Below are 22,727 nucleotides of genomic sequence, written 5' to 3'. Positions count from 1 at the left end.
AGAGAACAAACTAATGGTTTCCATGGGGGAGAGGGGCAAGACAGGGGTAGGGGATTAAGAGGTATAAACTACTAGGTATAAAATTAATAAGGTACAGGATATAAGATACCACATACAGAATATAACCAATATTTTATAATAACTTTAAATGCAGTATCATATACAAAAATATCAAATCACTATGTTGTACATCTGAAACTAATAGAACATTGTAAATCAACTATACTTCAATAAAAAAAAAGGTAAAAAAAAAATGTAAAAGCAATTTACAAGCATTCTGTGATAATGAGCATACTTTTAGACCCAGCGTCTGCTGGGAAAGATCCGTATACGTAGTTAATCAATGACTATGTTGGTCCTTCCCCTTCACCACACTGTTATCATAAGACTGCTCCAGGCTTTCTGTATAAAATAGTGTCAACAATGATAACGCAATCACTTTCCTCACTTTTCAAATGAAATCGAATGCTAAGGCCAGTTCCATTGGAAACATGCATTTACTCTGTGTGTGTGTGTGTGTGTGTGTGTGTGTGTGTGAAGGCACTGCACATAATCCCACCTCGTCTGATGGGAATAGTTTTAGGGTGTGTATGGTCAGAATTTCAATAGATACCATACCTAGAGAGAGGAAAACAAGTGAGTAGTCTTTTCATTCTTCAAGGAAAACTCTCATTAACCATGAGTTTATTCTATTTTATTTGGTTGCAAACATTTCAAAACAAAAACTTCACCTGAAGCATTAAACATCTTCCCATAGAGAACATCTTCGCCTCTCCTGTCTCCACCTCTCTCACCCAGTGGCCTTCGTTCTTTCAAATCTTTTGCTTCAGTGTCACGTAAAACCAAACAACGGGGCATCACCCAAAACTATGCACATAACACGGGTGAGGCTTTGTCAAACTGTCATCTCACTACCTCCCCACCTCCTTGGGGGGGATCTGACACACAGTAACATCGAAGCAACACACAAAAACTCAAACGGCTGACAGTACTTACATTTCTGATTGGCAAGAGTTTATTTTTTTCTCCTCTGACTCCATTAAAAAATTAATAAATGCACCTACACATGACCAGTTAGAGAATAAAAATTTGATATATTATTTAGAAATTCAGTTCTGTATTGGCTTTACGGAACAGAACTGCAAAGACTAAAAATTATCTACACGTGGCTCTCCTTCCAACTGGTAAGAAAACGTGAAACAAATTAACCCAGTGTTATTCCTGCTGTGCCTCAACTCTACTGAGACAAGGAAAAGTACAACTAGCAATAATTAAACTCACGAAGTAAGGTAAGTTAAAAAATTAACAAAATGTAGACAATTTTAAAAAGCTGGAATGTAAATGAGATTTTTGGCAAGGGAGAAATAAATGGTTCTCAGTTTCCGGTTACATACAGGAGGGAAGTGACATACTAGACTGAATAAATTAACCATAACAAAAACTACCATAACGAAAACTGCCATGAATGTCTTACATCCTTGGGTTTATAACACGACCATACTTCCTGCTCCTTAGAGAGAGAGAGTTATTCAAATACTCGTATGTTTGTGTGCGTGTGTGTACATGTGAACTGTCCCCTTAGCAGCCACAACAAAGAAAATAATTAACCCAAGCTTGAGTGATCTACACAGGAAGTGCAAAAAAAGGTGGGATCTGGACGGTTTTTAAATATTTATTTACTCAACTCTTCAGTGAATTGCTCATTGTGTACGGATCCTAAGGCGAGCATGGGGCCAGGCCCTGGGGATGCTAAGTGAACGTGACCCCCTCCTTGTTCTTCAGGTTTTTCAGTTTTAGTCCGGGAGGTAAGATATTACTACCAGATATGGCAGAAGGGGCGGCATCGTGGTAAGATACAGAACCCCCAGCTGGAGGGCTGTTTTAATCCACCCTCCTGGTTACTGATAAGGACAGGACGGGGCATGAGGGAGACAGGACGTGTGGAATCCAAGGCTGGAGCCGGGGGGCGTGGAAGGCGCGGGAATGCCTGGATCTGGGCTCAGGGCAGCTCTGGGACCACGTGGCAGGAGTTTGTGGATTTCACCTGAACATGACTCCACAAATCCCGGTCTGCTTCTCTCTGGCCTGCTACCAACTAGCTCCCTTTTCTGACTCATACCTACTGTTCCCTTCGAACCTGGGCTTGCAGATGACCTGGTGTGATTACAGACCTACTGCATCTTGTGACCACACAGTCAGCTGAGAGTCTCACCTCTTCTGGGTTCTTAGTTCCACCCCGGTAAAAGGAAGAGAGAGAAGAACTCAAGGCTCCAGCTATTCTCCTCCAGCTGTGTCCCAGCCCCTGGCCACACTATGGACTGGTGACCCCTCTGAGTCGGGGGTCCCATGATATAAGTCCCTTGGCAGCTGAAGGTGAAGAGCAAGACACCGGCATGAATCTCGTCTCCAGGGAAGACACAGAAAAGACCTCCTGGAGAGTGTGGCCTTGAAGCGGGTCTTGATGTCCAAGGAGAATTTGAAGACAGATTGGGAAGATGGGGTGGGACATCTCAGATGGAAAATAGAAAAAGAAATTCAGTTAGGCTAGAACACAAGACATGGAGGAGAAGAGCCCTTAGGAGGGAGGTTGAGGCCACGTCAGGAGGCCGGGGTGTGCTGTGTAAGGAGGTGGGATTTCACTCTGTGGGCAAAGGGTTCTGCTCCAGGAAGATCACTCAGGCAGCTCAGTGCAAGGTGTGTTGGGAGGAGACACAAGAGATGGGACATCTGGTTGATCTTCTCAAGTCCAGCACCAACGCTAGCTCAGCGAGCGGACACCAGCACACTAGCTGGAGGCCACTGCAGTGGCCCAGGTGGAGACCGGGACCAGGGCTGAATCAGGGCATGGGCCATGCAGTGCAAATGTGCAACATGTGGGCAGCAGAAAGAAGGCAAGTGTGGGACTTCCCCGGTGACGCAGTGGCTAAGACTCCGCGCTCCCAACACAGAGGGCCCAGGTTCGATCCCTGGTCCGGGAACTAGATCCCACATGCATGCCACAACTAGGAGTCTGCATGCTGCAACTAAGGAGCCTGCCTGCCGCAACTAAGGAGCCCACATGCTGCAACTAAGGAGCTGGCAAGCCACAACTAAGGAGCCCACCTGCCGCAACTAAGACTCAGCGCATCCAAACAAACAAATCAATCAATCAATACATCTTTAAATTAAAAAAAAAAGGCAAGTGTGGGCAGACCAAGGGATAACCACTGTGGGATTACTCTGGTTAAAGGGCCAGGCTGGCTGTGACTCTGTGTGACTCATGGGAGATGAAGGTCATCACGACTGCTGCATGTTCAGAAGGTGACTGCTTACGGAGGGCAAATGACACGGGCACCGAGGTCCTTCATGAACCCCCTCGGAGCCACTGGAGGGGACAATGCAGCATCAGGGCTGGCGGATGGCAGGGAGGAGCAGAGCAGGGGCGACGAGGAGGTCTGGCACTACGACGGGGTAAAGCGTGGCCGTAACAATGGACCCTGTGGGCTGCAGTTTGAGTCCTTGTCACAAACACCTTGCTAAGGTGAGTGCCGCTCCTGGGAAGGGGGACTGGGAAGGGATGACCCATGAGGGTGCTGTGCACGTCAAAGGTGGCCGTGAAGGAGAAGAGCTCGACAAAGGGAATTGCGGGGCTGAAAGGGAAGTAGGAGGGGAAAGGGGCGCAGGGAAGATGATCTGTGGGGAACTCTGTGTGTAGATACAACCTCCGCCCCTTCTCACCAGTGGCGACCTTCCAGGTAACAGGGGCAGCCTCCAGAGGCTCAGGGACAGGGGCTGTCCAGCCCTGAGTGTAAGGAGTTGGGATTTTATTCCAAGTACAATGGGAAGACCACTGAAGAACGGAAGCCAGGCGACTTGATTGCTGTAATTTTGTGAAGACTAGATTACAGGCTGGCAAGAGTGGGCACAGGGCAACCAGTGAAAAACCCACTGCAGTTCTCTGGGGGAAATGGTGGTGTCTTGGATTCACGAGGCAGCAACACCTATGGAGAGAAGAGGGTCTGCAGGAGAACCAGATGTGAGGAGAAGAATCAAGGATGATTCCTAGAGTCTTGGCTGGGTGCGTAGGTGTGTGTTTACACCATTCACTGAGATGGAAGGTAAAAAACATCAAGAGTTCTGTGCGTCTCTGCTGAGTTTGAGATGCCTACCAGATGCCCAAGTCAAGATGTCAAATAAGGGCCTCCCTCTAGGGGGAAATTGGGAGTAATCAGTGCCCAGGGCGCATGAAAGCCATGGGTCTATGAGCTCCTCTAGGGAGAGCACTGGGAAGAAAAAACAGAGGCCCAGGACAGTCATGGGAGCGTCCAGAGAAGAAGTAACCGAGAGCTGGAAAGAAAGGCAAGGCATGATATGGAAGCGAAAGGAAGAAAGTCTCAAGACAGAGTGCCCAGCTGTCTGTGTTGAATGTTGTGCGGACATCCCAGGAGAGGAAGAGAGAAGTGACCTTGGGTCTGGCCGCACGGGGGCCATAAGACACTCTGACGAAGCGCTGAGGGAGGAACCCGGACCGGAGCGTGCTGGAGGCAAGGAGAGGGGAGAAAGCAGAGATGAGGGAGCAAAGTCCTTCCCAAAGGACAGCAGAGAAACAGGGCAGTGGCTGGAGCACAGGATGCTCAGGGGAGCATGTCTGGGGGTGCACGAGCTTGAACACTCGCCCACTACAGAGTGGGAGAAAACGGCAGTGCGGGAGTGACAGGGCACGAAGTAGCCATCTCGGAGAGTCAGAAAACAAGTAATTAGGAAGTGATCTCGGTCCTGCAGGGCTGATGCCCACCTTGAGGTCTGTGTAACCAGTGGATGCAGCTGTGAGGTTTTCTCCAGCCACTTGTTCCGGTGTGGCCATGAGTGGCTGAGGTCACCCAGGGTCAGAAGTTACTTATTCAGGCAAAGACAGGAGCATTATTCACAAAAGCCAAGACATGGAAACAACTGAAGTGTCCATTGATGGATGAATGGATACAGGAAATGTGTGTACACACACACACGTATAGGTATATATATGCAATGGAATGTTACAGTAAGTCCCCTACGTACAAACCTTCAAGTTGCAAACTTTTCAAAGATGCGAATGTGTGTTCCATCAACGTCAGGCATGAGTGAAATTGCAGCTTGCCCTCCGTCTCCTATTGTTGAGGACCCTTCAGCTCTACCATCTCCCACCTCCTCTCCCTCCTCCAGTCAGTAACTCTTCTTGCCTGTTCACTCGATGCCAGCCCCTGGATGCCAGCTGTTGTGCTGTACTACTGTGCTTTTCAAGGTACTGTATGGTAACATTTAAAATGTTTTCTTTATTTTTTGTGTTTTTTTATGTATTATTTGTGTGAAAAGTATTATAAACCTATTACAGTACAATGCTATATAGCCGATTGTGTTAGTTGGGTACCGAGGTTAACTCTGTTGGACTTACGAACAAATTGGACTTACGAACGTGCTCTCGGAATGGAACTCATTCGCATGTAGGGGACTTACTGTATTCAGCCATAAAAAAGAAGGAAATCCTGCCATTTGGGACAACATGGATGGACCTGGAGGCTATTACGCTTAGTGAAATAAATCAGACAGAAAAAGACAAATCCTGTATGATCTCACCTATAAGTGGAATCTTAAAAACAAACAAACAAACTCACAGAAACAGAACAGATTGGTGGTCACCAGAGGCAGGAGGCAGGGGGTGACGAGAGCAGATAAAGGTGGTCAAAGGGCACAAACTTCCAGTTATCAAGTGAATAAGTCCTGGGGAGGTAATGTACAGCACGGCGACTACAGTTAACAATTCTGTAGTGTATATTTGACAGCTGCTAAGGGAGTAGATCTTAAAAGTTCTCACCACAAGAAAAAACTCTGTGTGGTGAAGGATGTTAAGTAGACTTACAGTTGTGATCATTGTGTAATATACACACATATCAAGTCATTAAAGATATATGTCAATTATATCTCAGTAAGACTGGACGAGAAAAATTATCTTTCACTTTCTTCCATCGTCTTTCAGTTGTGAAACGACAACAGCAAAGCTAACTAAAGAGAAATTGGAGGTACCAAGGCCAGTAGGCCCCAGTGTGGTTCTCACACGAAAGGATGCTGAGGACGCGGGCCTAGCTCTGCTCTCTCTTAGGAGGAGAAAAAAAAGTTGCTAACTTAGGGCTTTCACTACGCAGATGACATGAAAATCTGTGTCTCTGTTCCTGTTTTCTCTCCAAACTCGAGTCACATACGCTCCCAGACGCTTCTACTTATTTCTCTTTACATACGTCTTTTAAGAGCAGCACGTGAACCTCCTTGTACGTTCCCACAGCTACTCAATAAAAAAAGGAATAAATCAGGTCACCTCGTTTGCAGATGGCACCTGGATGTGGTCAGGTAGAGAATGACTGGTGTAAAATGGTATTAAAAGAAAGGAATACAGTAAACAAAAACTGAATCTGATGAAACCTTAAAAGCCAGGAAAAGGCCCATGATTTAGATGGAAGAAACCCATCATCTCAGCACAAAAAAGGGTTTGACACAGGCCTTATTCCCAGTTCTAACCCCAGCCGCAACCGAAGGGCGAGTGCCACAAACCTTCTGTACCAGCTTTTCTGAAAGAGAAGTTAGAGGGGTGAAGCCACATTTACACCAGTGCCCGTGAGATGCATTAAAAAAATGAGGGGACAAGGGATAGAAAAAGGCCACACGCGAACACCTAGGACCCTTTTGTTTTTTGTTTTTGGTAAGGGAAGAGTTTTTTTTTTATTGTAAAAAACACGTAACATTAAATTTACCATCTTAACCAGTTTTAAGTGTACAGTTCACTAGTGTGAAGTGTATGTACATTGTTGTGCAACAGATCTCTAGAACCATTTTGTCTTGCAAAACTGAAACTCTAGGGAATTCCCTGGGGGTCCAGTTGTTAGGACTCCGTGCTTCCACTGCAGGGGGCAACTAAGGGGGATTCCCTGTTCGGGGAACTAAGATCCCACAAGCCACGTGTGGCGGGCCAAAAAAAAAAACAACAAACAAACCTGAAACTCTATACTCTCAAATGCTTATGAACCTTTTCAGAGAGACCCCGCCCAATGGTCAGTGAGGCCCAGGCAGGGTCCGGACTCTGACCCCAGGATGAAGATTCTCGCCTTCGGAGAAGAGAGAGACGTGGTGTGAACAGAGGGTGGAGCCCCTTCTTACCTCTCATGCACTTAAAGGCTGGGCCGATAAGAAAAAAGGCCCCAGCCAAGAGACATTTCACCAAAATGCCAATGTGTCGTGCACTCGTAGGGACCACAGGCATTGTTACTTCCAGCTGTGGACACATTTCACGGCCATCACTACCCGACAAAAGAATCATCCCTCACAAGATTTTCAGAGTTGGCCCCAAAGTTACCTTCACTTCTCTTTTTAAATATCAAACATACCTTGGAATCCTGAGACTATTTGGACAACATCTTCATACACCATCAGAGTAGCAGATCGTTCTGGAAGCAGGCCCAGGCTCAGTGAAGAAAACACTGCAGAAACAAGGATGGATATGAGGGAATTCATTTAAATCAAAATGCCCACTCCAGTTTTTTAAGTACTCTGCATTCCTTGGATTCTCTGATTTCTACTCAATCAACAATATTGATTTTTAGTAGTGTGGCATAATAATAAATACATATTTGGTCTCTGCCTCTGGTTCCTGGCTCTTAAATCCCTTGTAATTTCCTGAGTGATCAGAGTATCTTTTGTTCTGATGAGGAGACTCTGGGGGGGCTCCTGGAGGTGGGCTGCTCACCAAAAAGATCAAGCCGTGATGAGAATCTTGGAACCTTCAGTCCCACCTGCCATCCTCCAGAAAGGACAGAGCGGGAGGAGAGCTAACGATTGATCATGCCTGCCATGACTGACGAAGCTACCATGAAAGTCCCAAAGGTACGGGCTTTGGGGAACTTCAAGCTGGTGAACAAGTAAATGTGCTGGGAGGATGGTACACCCCAACTCCACGGGGACAGAAGCTCCTTCTGGACCCTTCTGGATCTCACCCTATCGTACCTCTTCATGTGGCTGTATATCTGCATCCTTTATAATATCCTTTGTAATAAACCCGTGAATGTAACTGTTTTCCTGAGTTCTGTGAGCCATGAGAGTAAATGAACCCAGGGAGGGGACCATGAGAACCTCTGATTTACAGCCAGTTGGTCAGAAGTACAGGTGACAACCTGGGGCTTGTGTCTGAAGTGGCAGTTGGTCTTGTGGGACTGAACCCTTAACCTGTGGCATCTGAGCTAACTCTGGATAGCTACTGTCAGAACTGAACTGAATTGTAGGTCACCCAGTTGGTGTCCAGAGAGTTGGAGAATTGGTTGGTTTGAGAAAAACCCCACCCATCGGGTGTCAGAAGTACTGTAAACAGAGAGAAAAGAAACAGTTTTTCCTTTAAGTATTATTAGCAAAAGGCTTTCAAAACGCCAAAAGAGTCCTGCAGTCTCTCATAGAACAACTGCTTGCCCTACAATAGTCAACTATGTTTTTTTTTAAATTAATGAATTAATGAATTAATTTTTGGCTGTGTCGGGTCTTCGTTTCTGTGCGAGGGCTTTCTCTAGTTGCGGCAAGCGGGGGTCACTCTTCATCGCGGTGCGCGGGCCTCTCACTATCGCAACCTCTCTTTTTGCGGAGCACAGGCTCCAGACGTGCAGGCTCAGTAGTTGTGGCTCACGGGCCCAGTTGCTCCGCGGCATGTGGGATCTTCCCAGACCAGGGCTCGAACCCGTGTCCCCTACATTGGCAGGCAGATTCTCAACCACTGCGCCACCAGGGAAGCCCAACTATGTATTTTTTATTCCTTAGAAGCTGTTAGTAAAGTATCTGAACTTCCTCACATTAGGAATCTATTAAAAGTTACAATGTACACACTACACAGATGTAAAACATTGGGTATTAACATTAAGAAAGACTTTAAAAATATGTGCTTAATTACTGTGTGCCTCATGATAAAAAAAAAACCTTTCTTCCCTATTCTGGGAACTAATAAGATGACAGAACTTGTGCTATTTTTGAACATTCTTGTTGAAGTACCTGGACTTCCAACTAAAAAATTCACAAAGCTTACATGTTTCTGGGGAGATCATGAAATTTAAGAAAAAAACAAATCAACATATTATGGAACAACAATAATCATTAACATTACTGAACCCTCACTAACATGTCAGACATTATTCTAGGTGCTTTAATTTTGGTAATTTATTTAACTCTCAAAACAGCTTTATGAAATAGGTGTTATTAACATGCCCATTTGACAGGTAAGGAAACAGATTTATAGATAAGGAATTAACTTGTCCAAGACCCCGCAGCTGGTAAATACCGGAGCCAGGATTTGAACTCTGGAGTCTGACCTCGACTGCTATGCTTCACGGACTCAAATTCAAAGGCTTCTTGGACACCATCCAGCCTAAGTCTCTAAGTTTAAAGAGGAGGAAAGTGAGGCCTAGAGAGGTAAAGTAACTTTCAAGGATAATATTAGGGACCAGAAATATCAAATGCTAAGAATATCAATTACTTAGCACAACTGGCTCTGGATAATGCTAGAGGCGACCAGTGAGCGGCCGGCCTTGGACATGACACTTCTCCCTACACATTTATTCCATTCATTTAGCTGCCAATATGTACAAAGGCCCAGAGCTAGACGTGCGGAACAGATCAATGTTGGGGGCAGTCTGTGTCCTCAAGGGTTCTACGTTAGAAGGAGATTTGGACACACAACCAATAGCTGTAGGACAAGCAGAACATGGCAAGTGCCATGACAAAGATAAGGATGTACCTTGGTGTTGTGAAAACAATCCAGCAGTTCCTCCAAATAGTAAACATAAGAGTCACCATGTGACCCGGCAATTCCACTCCCAGGTATATACCCAGGAGAACTGAGAGTATATGTTCATGCAAAAACCTGTACATGAATGTTCAGAGCAGCATCAGTCATACTAGCCAGAAAGTGGAAACAACCCAATAAGCCATCAACTGATGGGCAGATAAACAAAACGTGGTCTATCCACACAACAGAATATTGTTCACCCATAAAAAGGAATAAAGTACCGATTCATGCTACAACATGGACAGACCCGGAAAACACCATGCTAAGTGAAACACGCCAGGCGCAAAAGGCCAACACACTGGAGGATTCCATTCATCTGCAATATGTGGAACAGGCAAATTCATAGCGACAGAGGGATTAGTTGTTGCTGGGGGCTGGGGGAATGGGAAACAGCGAGTCAATCCTAACGGGCATGAGGGTTTTTTTGGAGGTGAAGAAAATATTCTGGAAGTAGATAGTGGTGATGCTTGAACAACCTTGTGAATTATACACTTTAAAATGGTGAATTGTATGGTGATATGCATTATGTCTCAAAAATAAATAAATAAATAAATAAAGCAAGAAAAAAAAAAGAATTCACCTTGGGGGTTTAAAGTTGGAAGAAAAATCTATACCAAGTTGGGGGAGGGAGGATTAGGTCCTGTGTGTGAGCCAGGACTGAAGGGAGGAGGCCTGACTTGGGTAAATCCTGCAAAACCACATCCCAGGGAAACTTAACCTTCTTTCACAGAGATCCTTTCACCCAAGGGCACAGGGCACCTAATGGCCAGGAAAGAAGAACCAGATTGCTGGTGCCTGTAGCGAAGAGCTCACCTCCAGACTTTGGCTTTGCCCTCCCTGCCTCTCTAGGTAGTACAGACCTGGACCACACTGCTCCCTTCAAGAGCTCACACAGAGCCTGGAGGCGTTTCCTTGGCCCTGAAAACCTCTGTGCTGTCTGGCTTGGGAGACTCTGAGCTGGAATCACCTGTGACTGGTCTCTCGAGATGCGTGTGACCATTACAGGATGTTTTGAAACATTTCTTGCCTATAGCATTTGGTGCTTCCAAACATCAGACATCTGCTCTAGCAAACTCTTGCGCAAACCCTATTTCATACACGAGAAAAGATGATTTCTTGTAATGACTAATGATGAGACGTGGGTGGTAGAGACACCTGCAAGGGCTTCCTGGGCGGGAGGTGGCAGAGACGCCTCAGACCCACAGGCAGGCGGTATATTACCCACCAAAGAGGAGATGCTGGCTGCTGTCTTGTTTTCTGAGAAGTAGAGAGAAAGGAACATCTAACTCCACCTGGGAGAGGCTGGAACACTTCTGAGCGCAGAGAACAACCACACTGGGCATGCACGGACAGAAGACAAGCTTGCGGAGGGAACAGTAAAGGAACAACAGTGCAGACAAGCACAGAGCGGGTAAAACGCCAGATTCCTTCAGAGAACAACAAACTGCCCAGGGTGACCAGACCGTGAGAAACGTAGGGAAAAGTGGCTGGGGAGGAAGTCCCTGTGTTCTGTTTAGTCTAAACTTGATCCTGAGGACATCAAATGCCTTTAGGCAGACGTATAACGTAATTAGACAGATGTATATACAGGCACACCTCGGAGATGCTGCGGGTTCAGGTCCAGACCACCCCAATAAAGCGAATATCGCAATAAAGGAAGGCACGTCAATGTGCTGGTTTCCCAACGCATACAGACGTCGTGTTTATATTATACTATAGTCTATTAAGTGTGCAATAGCATCATGTCTAAAAAACAACAGATATACCTTAATTTAAAACTACTTTATTGCTAAAAAGTGCTAACCATCATCTGAGCCTTCAGTGAGTTGTAATCTTTTTGCAATAGCAACACGAAAATCACAGATCACCATAACAAATATAATAATAATGAAAAAGCTTGAAATACTGGGAGAATTACCAAAATGTGACACAAACACTAAACGAGCAAATGCTCTTGGGAAAATGGTGCCGATGGACTTGCTCAATGTAGAGTTGCCACAAACCTCCCATTTGCAAGAAATGCAATATCTGCAAAGTGCAATAAAGTGAAGTGCAATAAGATGAGGTCTGCCTGCATATATATATGGATGTATAAATATACATCCATATATAAATACATATATCTAATATATAAATATGTAAAATTATTATATTATAAAAATAATATAAATATATAAAGTACATTTTAAGACACTAACGGTCAGTAATGTAAAGGGCCTTTTGAAGGGGTCAGACTGAGCTGGCCAGAGGCCACTGCAGTAGCCCTGAACTGTTGCAAAAGGCCTGAGCTATAGAGGTGGAAATAATTAAGATGTGGAATCACAGTCTTTAGAGGATGGATGGCACTTCGTATAGCTGAATCTGTTCCCACCTGCTGCCAAAGGTAAAGGGTGCTCTCCTTTTGCTGTGGTCCCCTGTTGCCCAATATGTACCCCCTTCCATGCAAGGGGAAAAAACCCCCACATCCTCCAGGAACTACTGTCAAGGATGAGAAAAGAAATCTATGCCCAAATCTCATAAGAACGCGTATGCAAACAAAACCACGGGTGGCCATGTAGTAAAGAAATTATTTTTTAGTTTCAAATTTAAAAAATATTTTTAGAAGAGGTCCCCAATTCTTCTCTCCTCCTCACTCAATTACCTGGGCTACCAAAAGTGCACCTTCAAAAATATGCATGAGGGGCTTCCCTGGTGGCGCAGTGGCTGAGAGCCTGCCTGCCAATGCAGGGGACATGGGTTCGAGCCCTGGTCTGGGAAGATCCCACATGCCGTGGAGCGGCTGGGCCCACGAGCCACAACTACTGAGCCTGCGCGTCTGGAGCTTGTGCTCCACAGCAAGAGAGGCCGCGACAGTGAGAGGCCCGCGCACCGCGATGAAGAGTGGCCCCCGCTCGCCGCAACTGGAGAAGGCCCTCGCACAGAAATGAAGACCCAACACAGCCAAATATAAAAAAAAAAAAAAAAAAAAAATATGCATGAAAACAATAGTATACTCTGTTTTTCACAGCAGACCAGTCTAAATTTTGCTCACGTTTTCTGTTAGATTCTAGTTAAGAGGATCTTGTTATGTTGACAGGGCAAGCAGAGAAAAAGAAAGACATGGGAGGGTCCTTGAAAATTATTCGGTCTAATTGATTTAGTTTTAGAAACTAGAGATTTGGGCTCAGAAAGCTGTGATGGGCCCCCCCATGTGAGGGCAGAGGTGGGGGCGGGCAGGCCTAGAACCCAGGCATCTTCAAGCCTAGTCCGAAACTCTTTGAATTAAACTATATATTTTTTACCATTATTTACTCATTTAAGAAGAATGGATATTATGAAAATGGTAGCCTTTTTCTCAAATGATCATGTTAACAAAGTCAAAACAAATGTAATTAGAGTCCGTCCTTATTTGTGGGTTCAGTATTTGCAAATGTGCCTCCTTGCTAAAGGTTATTTGTAACCCCAAGTCAATACTTGTGATGCTTTCTACGTGCACGTACAGAGGGGCCAAAAGTCTGAGTCTCCTCCCAGCTGAGGTCGACCAAGGCGACGGACGCTCTGCCTTCTCGTTTCAGCTCTCACACCATAAGCATCCTTTCTGCAATCAATTTAGTGCCAAGTTTTTGCATTCCTGTGCTTTTCGTTGGTGATCTCCCTGCTTCAAACAGCCCCTGAGTGCTGGCCCAAAGTGCTGTCCAGTGTTTCTACCTGCAGGAGGCTGGGATGTGCCTTATTACACGTTAGACAAGCTTCCCTTAGCCATGAGTCACCGTGCTGTCGGCCGTGAGTTCAAGGTTAATGAACCAACAATATACATTGAGTCAGGTATCTTGCAACAGAAACACACATCAAACAAGGAGATGTACTAATCAGTGGATGAAAACGTGACCAGGGGCTCTCAGGAACCTAACCCTGCATTTCCCCCGGGAGCAACGGCTCAGGATTCACCAACTCAGTGTTCACGGTGACTCTGCAGAACGTTAACTCCTGTGATGGTGAGAATCAGTGGTATTTTGTGCTGCTGCCCCCCCCAGCAAAGGTGGAGTTGAGGCGTCTGGATACCGTTTAGACTTCCCCCAGGGTTGTTTCCAGTGTGAACAATGGGGGAGGTCAAACATTGTCTTTAGCAAGAACCTAACAAGGACCACCTTTCTTATCGTGCTGGCCTTCCCAGGGTTCTGCCCCAGGCCCACTCCCCTCCACTCTCTGGGTTAGATCATTGTTCTGAGTCTCCCTTAAAAGCTGCTGATGACCCCAAACTCCACCTCCACCTCCAAACGTCTTAAGCCCCAAACTCTTTTCAAACTAAAGCCCGAACACACTTGGCGTCCCAGAGGCAGCTCCAGTCCAATCTATGCTAAGTTCATCACCAACTACAATCCCGACACGCATCCCTTTCTCCCCATCTCCCCACTCCACTCCCACTTCCACCCACCTTTGCCTGAGCCCCAAGCCTGGAGAGAGGGGTGCACACGGGAGGGAGGAAGAGGGCTTCTTTCAGCCGACGGCATTAATCAATCAAGTCAACTTGAGGGAACCACAAGGTGGCAGGTCTCCCAAGCCCACCGCCCGCCTGTTATTCCATCCCCTCCATCACCAGCCAGAAACCCGAGACTCAACTTCCATTTAGTCTAATTCGTCCCTTCCCTCACATCTCTCCCACCCATTCTCCAAGGCTGTCTGGATTTTGCCCGCTAAATATTTCTCAGGTTTATCTCCTTTTCTCTAACATTTTCCTAAAGGATTTCCTCAGTTGTACCTATTTCAAATCCACTTTCCATAGCTCTCAAAGCAGTGGTCCCAAACTATAGTGAACATTTTTATCCATAAATACCCGGGGTGGGGGGGGGGTAGGAGTTGCTTGTGAAAACGCAGATTCCTGGGTCAATCTGCCCAGTCTGAATGGTTGAGTCCTGGAACCTGGATCTTTTCACAAGCACCTTCTGATGCTGATGTCTATTCGTCCTCACGACTCAGCTCCCCTCTCAGCCTCTCCAGGAAGCCTTCCTTCATTCGCTCACCTAGGCCGGTGAACTGGTCCCCAGCGTCCCCGTAGGCACCTAAATCTATCAGAGCATTGATCCCATCAGGAGGAGTCGGGTTCTGCGGCTGACTTCATAACTAAACGACGAGGTCCCTAGGGGCGAGTTCTGCGTCTTTAGATCTGTATCCTCAGTGGCCAGGGTAGTGCCTGGCACACAGTAGCTACTCAATAAGCGTAAACTGAACTTAAAGAGAACTTTGTGGCTGAGGGTAGATGCTGGGGCTGGAAAAGACGGGCACAGTCACGCTTCGCTCCCATGTGCCCCAGAGGCAGCAGGGACCCTGATGGGGCGTGTCCAGTGGCACACAGGTGAGCACTAATGCTGGCATTTTGCCAGGCACTGTGTTAGATGCTACACGTTTATCAAGCCCCTACTATGTCGTAGGTGCTGTAAGCTAGTGCACCTACATTAACTACTTTTTACTCAGAATCACTCTACAAGGTGGTATCAGCTCCCTTTTGCAGAGACTGGCATCAAAGCTGGAGGGCTCAAGCACAGACCGGGAGCCAGAACCCAGGTCCAAAGCCCTTGCTCCTCCCATCCCCCCACCCCCGCTAGCCTCAGAGCAATAGTGCCGGCAGGTAATGTGGTCCAGGCACTAGATGCAGCCGGAAGTGAGGGGACTGAAGCGGCACTGTCTGCTGCTTCCCACCTACTCCATCCCCAGCTGAACCCATGTCAGGGACCATCCCAGCCCCTTGTGGTAGACCGGCTGCTTTGCAGGGGTGAATGGTAATGTGCTATTGTGATTTATAATAAGTAATATATATTTGGTCTTGGTCTCATTCCTGCCTCACAGCTCCTAAAACCCTTGGAACTTCCTAGGTGATAAGGGCAATAAAGGTATCTTTTGTTATTTCTAACAAGCCACTTACCATGGGAGTTTCAGTTAATATAGTAATTTTTGGAAGGCCCCTAGATAACCCAAGGATGGGGGCTGGTTGCCAGGGGAAACAACCATGTGATTAGAGGGTTGGAACTTTCGATCTCACCCTCACTGAGCTCCAGGGAGGAAAGGAGAGAGGGCTGGAGGTTGAATAAATCACTAATGGCCAATGATTTAATCAGTCATGCCTACATAATGAAGTTTCCATAAAAAACCAAAAGGATGGGGTCTGGTGAGCCTCTTGGTTGGTGAACACTTGGAGGTGCTTGGAGGGTGGTACACCTGGAGGGGATGGAAGCTCCACACCCCTTCCCACAGACCTTGCCCTACGCATCTCTTCCATCCAGCTGTTCCTTTAATAGCCTTTGTAATAAACTGGTAATCTAGTAAGTACCCAGCTGGTGTCACAGAATCCACAAATTGCTGGATGTGTGGAAAAACACCCACATGTTTGGTGATCAGACACGCCAGAAGTGGGGTAGAGTGTTGAGAGGGGAAGAAACACACGGCAGTGTTCTTCCTGAGCAGGTGAGAAGGTGGGAAAGAGAAAGACAGTGTCGCCATCATTCCCCACCTTTTGGCCAGCCTTGCTCAGACCCTGAAGCAAGACGAGAAAGCCCCATTTCAGAGCACTGCCCCAATCCCATCGGCTGGTTACGATCGGTAAGGTACAGAGCGGAACGCTGGGGAAGTGAGTTCCATTACATGGATAGTAACGTACAACCAGCTTCATACCGGGATCCCACCTTTCCTGCACATAAGGGGCCCCAAAAGCTAAGGCAGAGAATGAACAAGTATTTTCCTGATTGTCTGACTTAACCCTTAACACTTACAAAATTGTTTCTATGTCTGACTCCATCCCTAGCCTGACTATAAGCCCTGTTGTAGAGAAAGGTTAAGACCACCTTACCGGGTAACCGGATTGGCTTCCACGGGGCAGAGTTTGGCACGTAGGCATGCTTTGTGGCGGTGACAATCAGCTGACTGCCCAGCTTATACTGGAATTTGAGGAAGGCGACGCCATCTGTCCCCGAGGTGCCAGAGGCGATGGAGACCTGGTTGGTGAAAATCTCAATGAGGGCATCGGGGACAGGCTGATGGGTGCTGGCGTCACTGATGTGGACCTTCAGGGTGACCTCTGGAAGAAGGACAGAGCAACAAAGAACAGTGGCTATTAATTGGGCAACTCCAACAGTGATTCTGCTATAACCGCGATAGGTAGTAGAAAGTGGGATATGCTAAGAAAATCTCGATCTACATCCAAAATATAAATCATTTTAACGGGGAATGTTCTCTTCTTAGAGGTCCTTTTTTTTACTTTACATGATTTCTTACCTTCCTCAAAACCACTGCCCATAACAAACTGCTTTCCCCCTGGCTCCTCCCGGCTCACACCAACAAATAATTGAGAGAAAATTTCTATCCCTTTAAATAAACACAATGCTCTTTTATCCTGCCCAGCGCTGCTGGCAAACACAGCCTAAGCAAGGCTCGGGCTGCTACAGAAAGACCCTGCAGGTGCTAAGATTTGCAGCAAAATTCTTCAATGGTCCTGGTGAACACGGATGTGTACAGCTCAGGGTTGCTGTGCTAGTAATCATGATGACGTTACTGAAAAGTAGTCAAAAATACCTTTAAAAGGGAGGACCCAAACAGTGGAGAAGGTCAGAAGAAGAAAAAAATAAAAGTAAACATTTGAAAAGATGGCTGAAGTTGAGTTAGTAGTATTGGCAAAACCAGAAAACGGATGTGGGAAATGGACAGCTCCAAATTAACGGTAAAAATTACACTGGAATGGATAATTTTCATTTATTCAGGCAAGAGATGTATATTGAACTGTTACCCCACACCTAGAATCATGAGCAACTGTGCACAACTACAGTGGGGAAGGGAAGGGAGTAGACAGGTAAGTGCTATGCCCGGGGGGCATCTGGTGGAGGCACCAAGGGGGCACTTACAGAACAGCACATGCAAAGGCCCAGAGGCAAGAGAAAGCCCTGCTTCCTGGAGAAACGGAAATAGGAAATAGGTTCTGAAGGCTGGAGGGGGAGTGTGAGGGGTACAAAGCCCAGGGAAAGACAAGGCTTGAGAGGCCAACAGGGGCCAGATCAGAAATGCCTTTATAAGTGACCTAAAAGGATCGTTCTTTACCCTAAGGGTGACCTAAAAGGATCGTTCTTTATCCTTTATCGTTCTTTATCTTTATCGCTCTTCCACCTTGGTAACTTGCTGGAAATCAAATTTATGCGTAGAAACACCTGGCTTTGGATGAAGGATGGACTCGGGGATTGGCAAGACTGGAGACTGAGCATCTAGTTAAGAGATTTCTGTAATAACCCAGCAAGAGAAGGCGGTGGACCATGGTGGACATCAGTGAAAGGATGCTGATTCCAGATATATTCTAGAACGATCAGTGTATTCGGCTCCAAGAAACCCCTTTTGCTAAGGTAGGAAGGGAGTAAATGGTAGCCAGTGACCTAAGTTCACTAGCCACTTAGAGGCACTACTTGCCATACCTCGTGAGCTGCCTCAGTTCTGAAAGCCTTACTGGTGATTTGGGAGAGGCAGGTGGGACAAGGAACCGGTGAGCAGGGAGGCTCACGTTTAAAGAACCACTGGAGAACCGCTGGCTCAGTGGAGAGACCATTGGGGAGGTCAAGGCTGGCTGGGGGCAACCTGAGAGTGAGGGGAGGAGGCGTCCAAGCCAGCCCCACGGGAACTGCCCAGCGTGCATCTCTAGAGTTCTAGGCAATTCACACTCTAGGTCTGACCCTCGGCTCTACCAAGCTCTAGCCACATGGCCTTGGGCAAGTTACTTATGGTTTCCAGGTCTCGGTCTCCTCATCTATAAATGGGGAATGATAACGACATATATCTCAGTATAATTACAAATACAAGCTAGTGCCATTACGGTATTCCAGACACTATGCTTGAAAGCATTCGGTCACAGTGTCCGAGGGTCCCAGGACAGGGCACAGGGAGGAGAGCTGGAGGGGAAAAGGGTATGAAACTAAGTGGAGGGATGGGACATCCTTCTCGGGGGCTAATAACTCAATATCCCAAGCTCTTCCCCAACTGGGGCCACTACATTGATTAGAACTTCTTTTGGTTCGAGAACTTCCACCTTGGTAACTTGCTGGCGATCTTATGATGCGAAAGCAACGTTTTCAATATTGCAAATTTCACTTAGTCGATCATTTTCTCACCCTTTTTTCATATACCAATGAGATAGGCTGGGAGCCGGGACCCTTTAGCAGAATGACTGTACCTGGACAAACGTCTCCTTGAGCAACAGAATAGAAAGAAACTATAAAGGAATAAAAAGTAACTGCACTCATGCACAGTTGGGGCAATTATGAACAGTAAGATACAAAAGGCCACAAACCAACCGCCACTTCTTAGGGGCCGGGAGCAAAAGCAGGGTCCTGTGCATGGTCCCCGCACACAGCACCAGCAAGGGGGTGGGCGGACCACCGAAGCGACGTGTCCCGCCTGGCCCAGAGACCTGCCCCTGTTGTTATCCCATCTAAGGAACCAGTTCACCCCTCCTCGGGGAGCGAGCAAGGGCACCTATTACTTGTTTCTGCTCCCTCGTGCTGCAGCCTCCCCAGTAAAACCTTGCCTGAATTTTTCGGCTGGCCTCTTCTCAATTTCTACTATTAAAGAGTCCAAGGACTCGGTCAGTATCACTTACTTGATCCATTTCTTGACTAGATGACCATGAGGAACCCCTAAAGAATCCTAGACCTTGGTGCTATATAAGGTCTGCACAAAATAAATCTCTCAAAACCTTGTAGAGGGGTTTCCCTGGTGGCGCAGTGGTTAAGAATCTGCCTGCCAATGCAGGGGACACGGGTTGGAGCCCTGGTCCAGGAAGATCCCACGTGCTGCGGAGCAACTAAGCCTGTGAGCCACAACTACTGAGCCTGTGCTCTAGAGCCCGCGAGCCACAACTACTGAGCCCGCGTGCCACAACTACTGAAGCCTGCATGCCTAGAGCCCGTGCTCCGCACCAAGAGAAGCCACTGCAGTGAGAAGCCCGCACACAGCAGCAAAGAGTAGCCCCCGCTCGCCACAGCTAGAGAAAGCCTGCGCAGAACAACGAAGACCCAACACAGCCAACAATAAATAAGTAAATAAATAAAATGCCTTAAAAATAAAAAAGCCAATTGATGAAACCATTTGTGGAAAGAAAAAAAAAAAACCCAAAAACCTTGTAGAGAAAAAAAGTGCTACAGAAATTGAACCTGGTTACTTCATACTACAGGAGGAGAAAACTGCCAAAAGAGGGATAAAATCAACATCAAGAAAATCAAGGATATGGCATTACAAAACATATTTAGTTGATTCCTTCCAATCTTATCATTGTTATCTTAATGCAGGTTTGCAGTATGTACAAACACACATTTGTTTTCTTACTGAACTGGGGTCTTCCTTGTCCCCAGGTGGTATGGGAAGTTATAAATGAATTAACATGCGCATAGCAGAAATCCTCTCAAACAGGGCAAGTGGGAAGGTGGCTTTGTAGCATTGCAGTGATGATCTACGTAATCTTATGGTAATGCAACATTTACTAACAACTGGGATTACAAGGTTTCTGCTTTCTCTTAACTGTTTGCTGAGAAGGCAAAAGCAGCTGAGATTTGGAAAAAGCTAAAGGATTTGTGAATAAACACAAGAAAGGAGTTCTCCTATAATCAACGTCCTAGATTCTACCACTTGAATTGCTTCTAAAACAGGAAGCCTAGTTTATGTTCTGCAATTGTAGTCCTTGGGAGAGATTATGTAGCTACTTCTTTTGGTGTGATAGGATGTGAAAACATGTCACTATAGTTAAGAAATTATTACAGACCACTGGGGTATCATATTTTTTAAACTTTTGCAATTTGCTTTATTCATATGACAGTACAGCATGAACAGTCCTCTTGTTCAGTGGTTCTATATCTAGTTCATTGTTTTAGAAATGGACTTTATGTTTTAGAGCAGTTTTAGGTTCACAGCAAAATTGAGTGGAAGTCACAGAAATATCTCACTGGGGTATCATTTTTATAGAAATACTTATATTATCCATTCAACAGCAAATAAAATTATTCCCACTAAATGACAACCAGGGGAGTGATCTTATGACAAGGTGGAGCATTATTAACTATTTATTAATCTCATCTTGCAGATAAAAGGAAGCCCCTATACATGGCCACAGACCTAACTATGCATTAAGATCCACTCCTGGGCGTGTATCCGGAGAAAACTCTAATTCGAAAAGATACGCGTACCCTAATGTTCACAGCAGCACTGTTCACAATAACCAAGACTTTGAAGCAACCTAAGTGTCCCTCGACAGATGAATGGATGGAGAAGATGTGGTACATATATACAATGCAATATTCCTCAGCCATAAAAAAAGAATGAAATAATGCCATTTGCAGCAACATGGATGGACCTAGAGATTATCATACTCAGTGAAGTAAGTCAGAAAAAGACAGATACCATATGACATCACTTATATGTGGAATCCAAAATATGGCACAGATGAAGTTATCTACAAAACAGAAACAGACTCACAGACAGAGAGAACAGACTTATGCTTACCGAAGGGGAAGGTTGGGGGGGGAAGGATAAATTAGGAGTTTAATAATAAATTAATGAATTAGGGATTAGCAGATACAAACTACTATATACAAAATAGATAAGCAACAAGGCCCTACTGTATAACACAGGGAACTATATTCAATATCCTGTAATGAACCATAATGGAAAAGAATATGAAGAAGAATATATATATATACGTATATATATGTATATATATATGTGTATATATATATATACATATATATATATATGACTGAATCACTTTGCTGTACAGCAGAAATTAACACAACCTTGTAAATCAACTATACTTCAATTAAAAGAAAAATAAGATGCACTATGTTTCTTTGTTGGTCATGACAGCTGATGTATCCTGCTGAGATGGGGCACCTGATTACTAATTTGAAGCTGGGACATTATTCTTTTACCCTCTACCCTGAACATCCATCACCAAGTTCTGCTGATTCTGATTCCGGAATATAGATCTCAAAGCCGGCCTTTCTTTCCCATCCCTTGTTCACACTGCCCTATCTCAGGCCGTGGAAATCTATCACCCAGACTGCTGTTCAGCCTCTTCACAGAAATTGCCACTGTCTTAAGACCTGATCCCTGAGCTCCCACTGAAGCCAGTATTTCAGGGAGACACGTGAAATACTGATCTCACCACTTTCTGTCCCCCTTCCAACCCGACTGTGCTCCCCACCAAACGTGGCCGAGGGCCAGGTGTGGCCAGCTGCCTGTTTTGTGTGGTCCATCAGCCAAGAATGGTTTTTCCACTTTTAAATGATTGCGGGAAAAATAAATTCAAAAGAGTAATAGTGAAATGAAAATTACCTGGAACTTGAATTTGTGTGCATAAATAAAGTTTTATTGGAACACAGCCACGCCCAGTGATTTACATATTGTCCAAGGCGGTTTTTGCATTTCGATGGTGGAGTTTAGAAGTTTTGACAGAGACCTAAGGCCTGCAGAGCCTGAACTATTTACTTTCGGCCCTTTAAAGAAAAATCTGCTCACCCCTGACCTACACGATCCATTTTAAGGCGCCCAAGGTCCTCCACAATCCGGCTCACCTGGTCCCCACACAGCACAGGCCCCAGACACTGTCCCCTACGTTTCCTACTTTCCTTCGTGCTGCTGCTTCTCATCTGTGTAGGAAATGCCGTTGTCCAACTTTGCTTTCCTGTTGCTAATGCCTCTTCATCCTTTAAAAGTCCTAGTTAAGGTTTATTCGAGAAACTGCTCCCAACTCACCAACCGCTCTCCACACCGGGTTAGAGGCCCCTCACCTGTGTCCTCAGCACTGCATACACTGAGACTGCTCCCTGTCTGTTTCCATCTCGGTCCGTTTTTATTGCACACCAACAATGTGGGTAGACAGCGGTGAACGGACCCCCAACTCTGAGGA

The 22,727-nt window shown here is 45.9% G+C and overlaps 1 protein-coding gene across 1 annotated transcript in view; it reads right to left on the bottom strand.

Annotated features, from left to right (window-relative positions):
• The window catches only part of FAM171A1 (family with sequence similarity 171 member A1), a 129,807-nt gene that overhangs the window by 43,468 nt on the left and 63,612 nt on the right, over nucleotides 1-22,727 (bottom strand). The window contains exons 2-3 of the mRNA XM_057544129.1: nucleotides 16,644-16,871; nucleotides 7,389-7,481 (exon numbers count right to left, since the gene is read on the bottom strand). Of these exons, the coding sequence (XP_057400112.1) occupies nucleotides 7,389-7,481; nucleotides 16,644-16,871 (321 nt within the window). The remainder of the gene's footprint in view (nucleotides 1-7,388; nucleotides 7,482-16,643; nucleotides 16,872-22,727) is intronic.

The sequence above is a fragment of the Balaenoptera acutorostrata genome, chromosome 3 (assembly GCF_949987535.1).
Source record: "Balaenoptera acutorostrata chromosome 3, mBalAcu1.1, whole genome shotgun sequence".
Taxonomy (NCBI): Eukaryota; Metazoa; Chordata; class Mammalia; order Artiodactyla; family Balaenopteridae; genus Balaenoptera; species Balaenoptera acutorostrata.
Note: the sequence above shows the minus strand (reverse complement) of the source record. Positions and strands in the feature narration are given on the sequence as shown.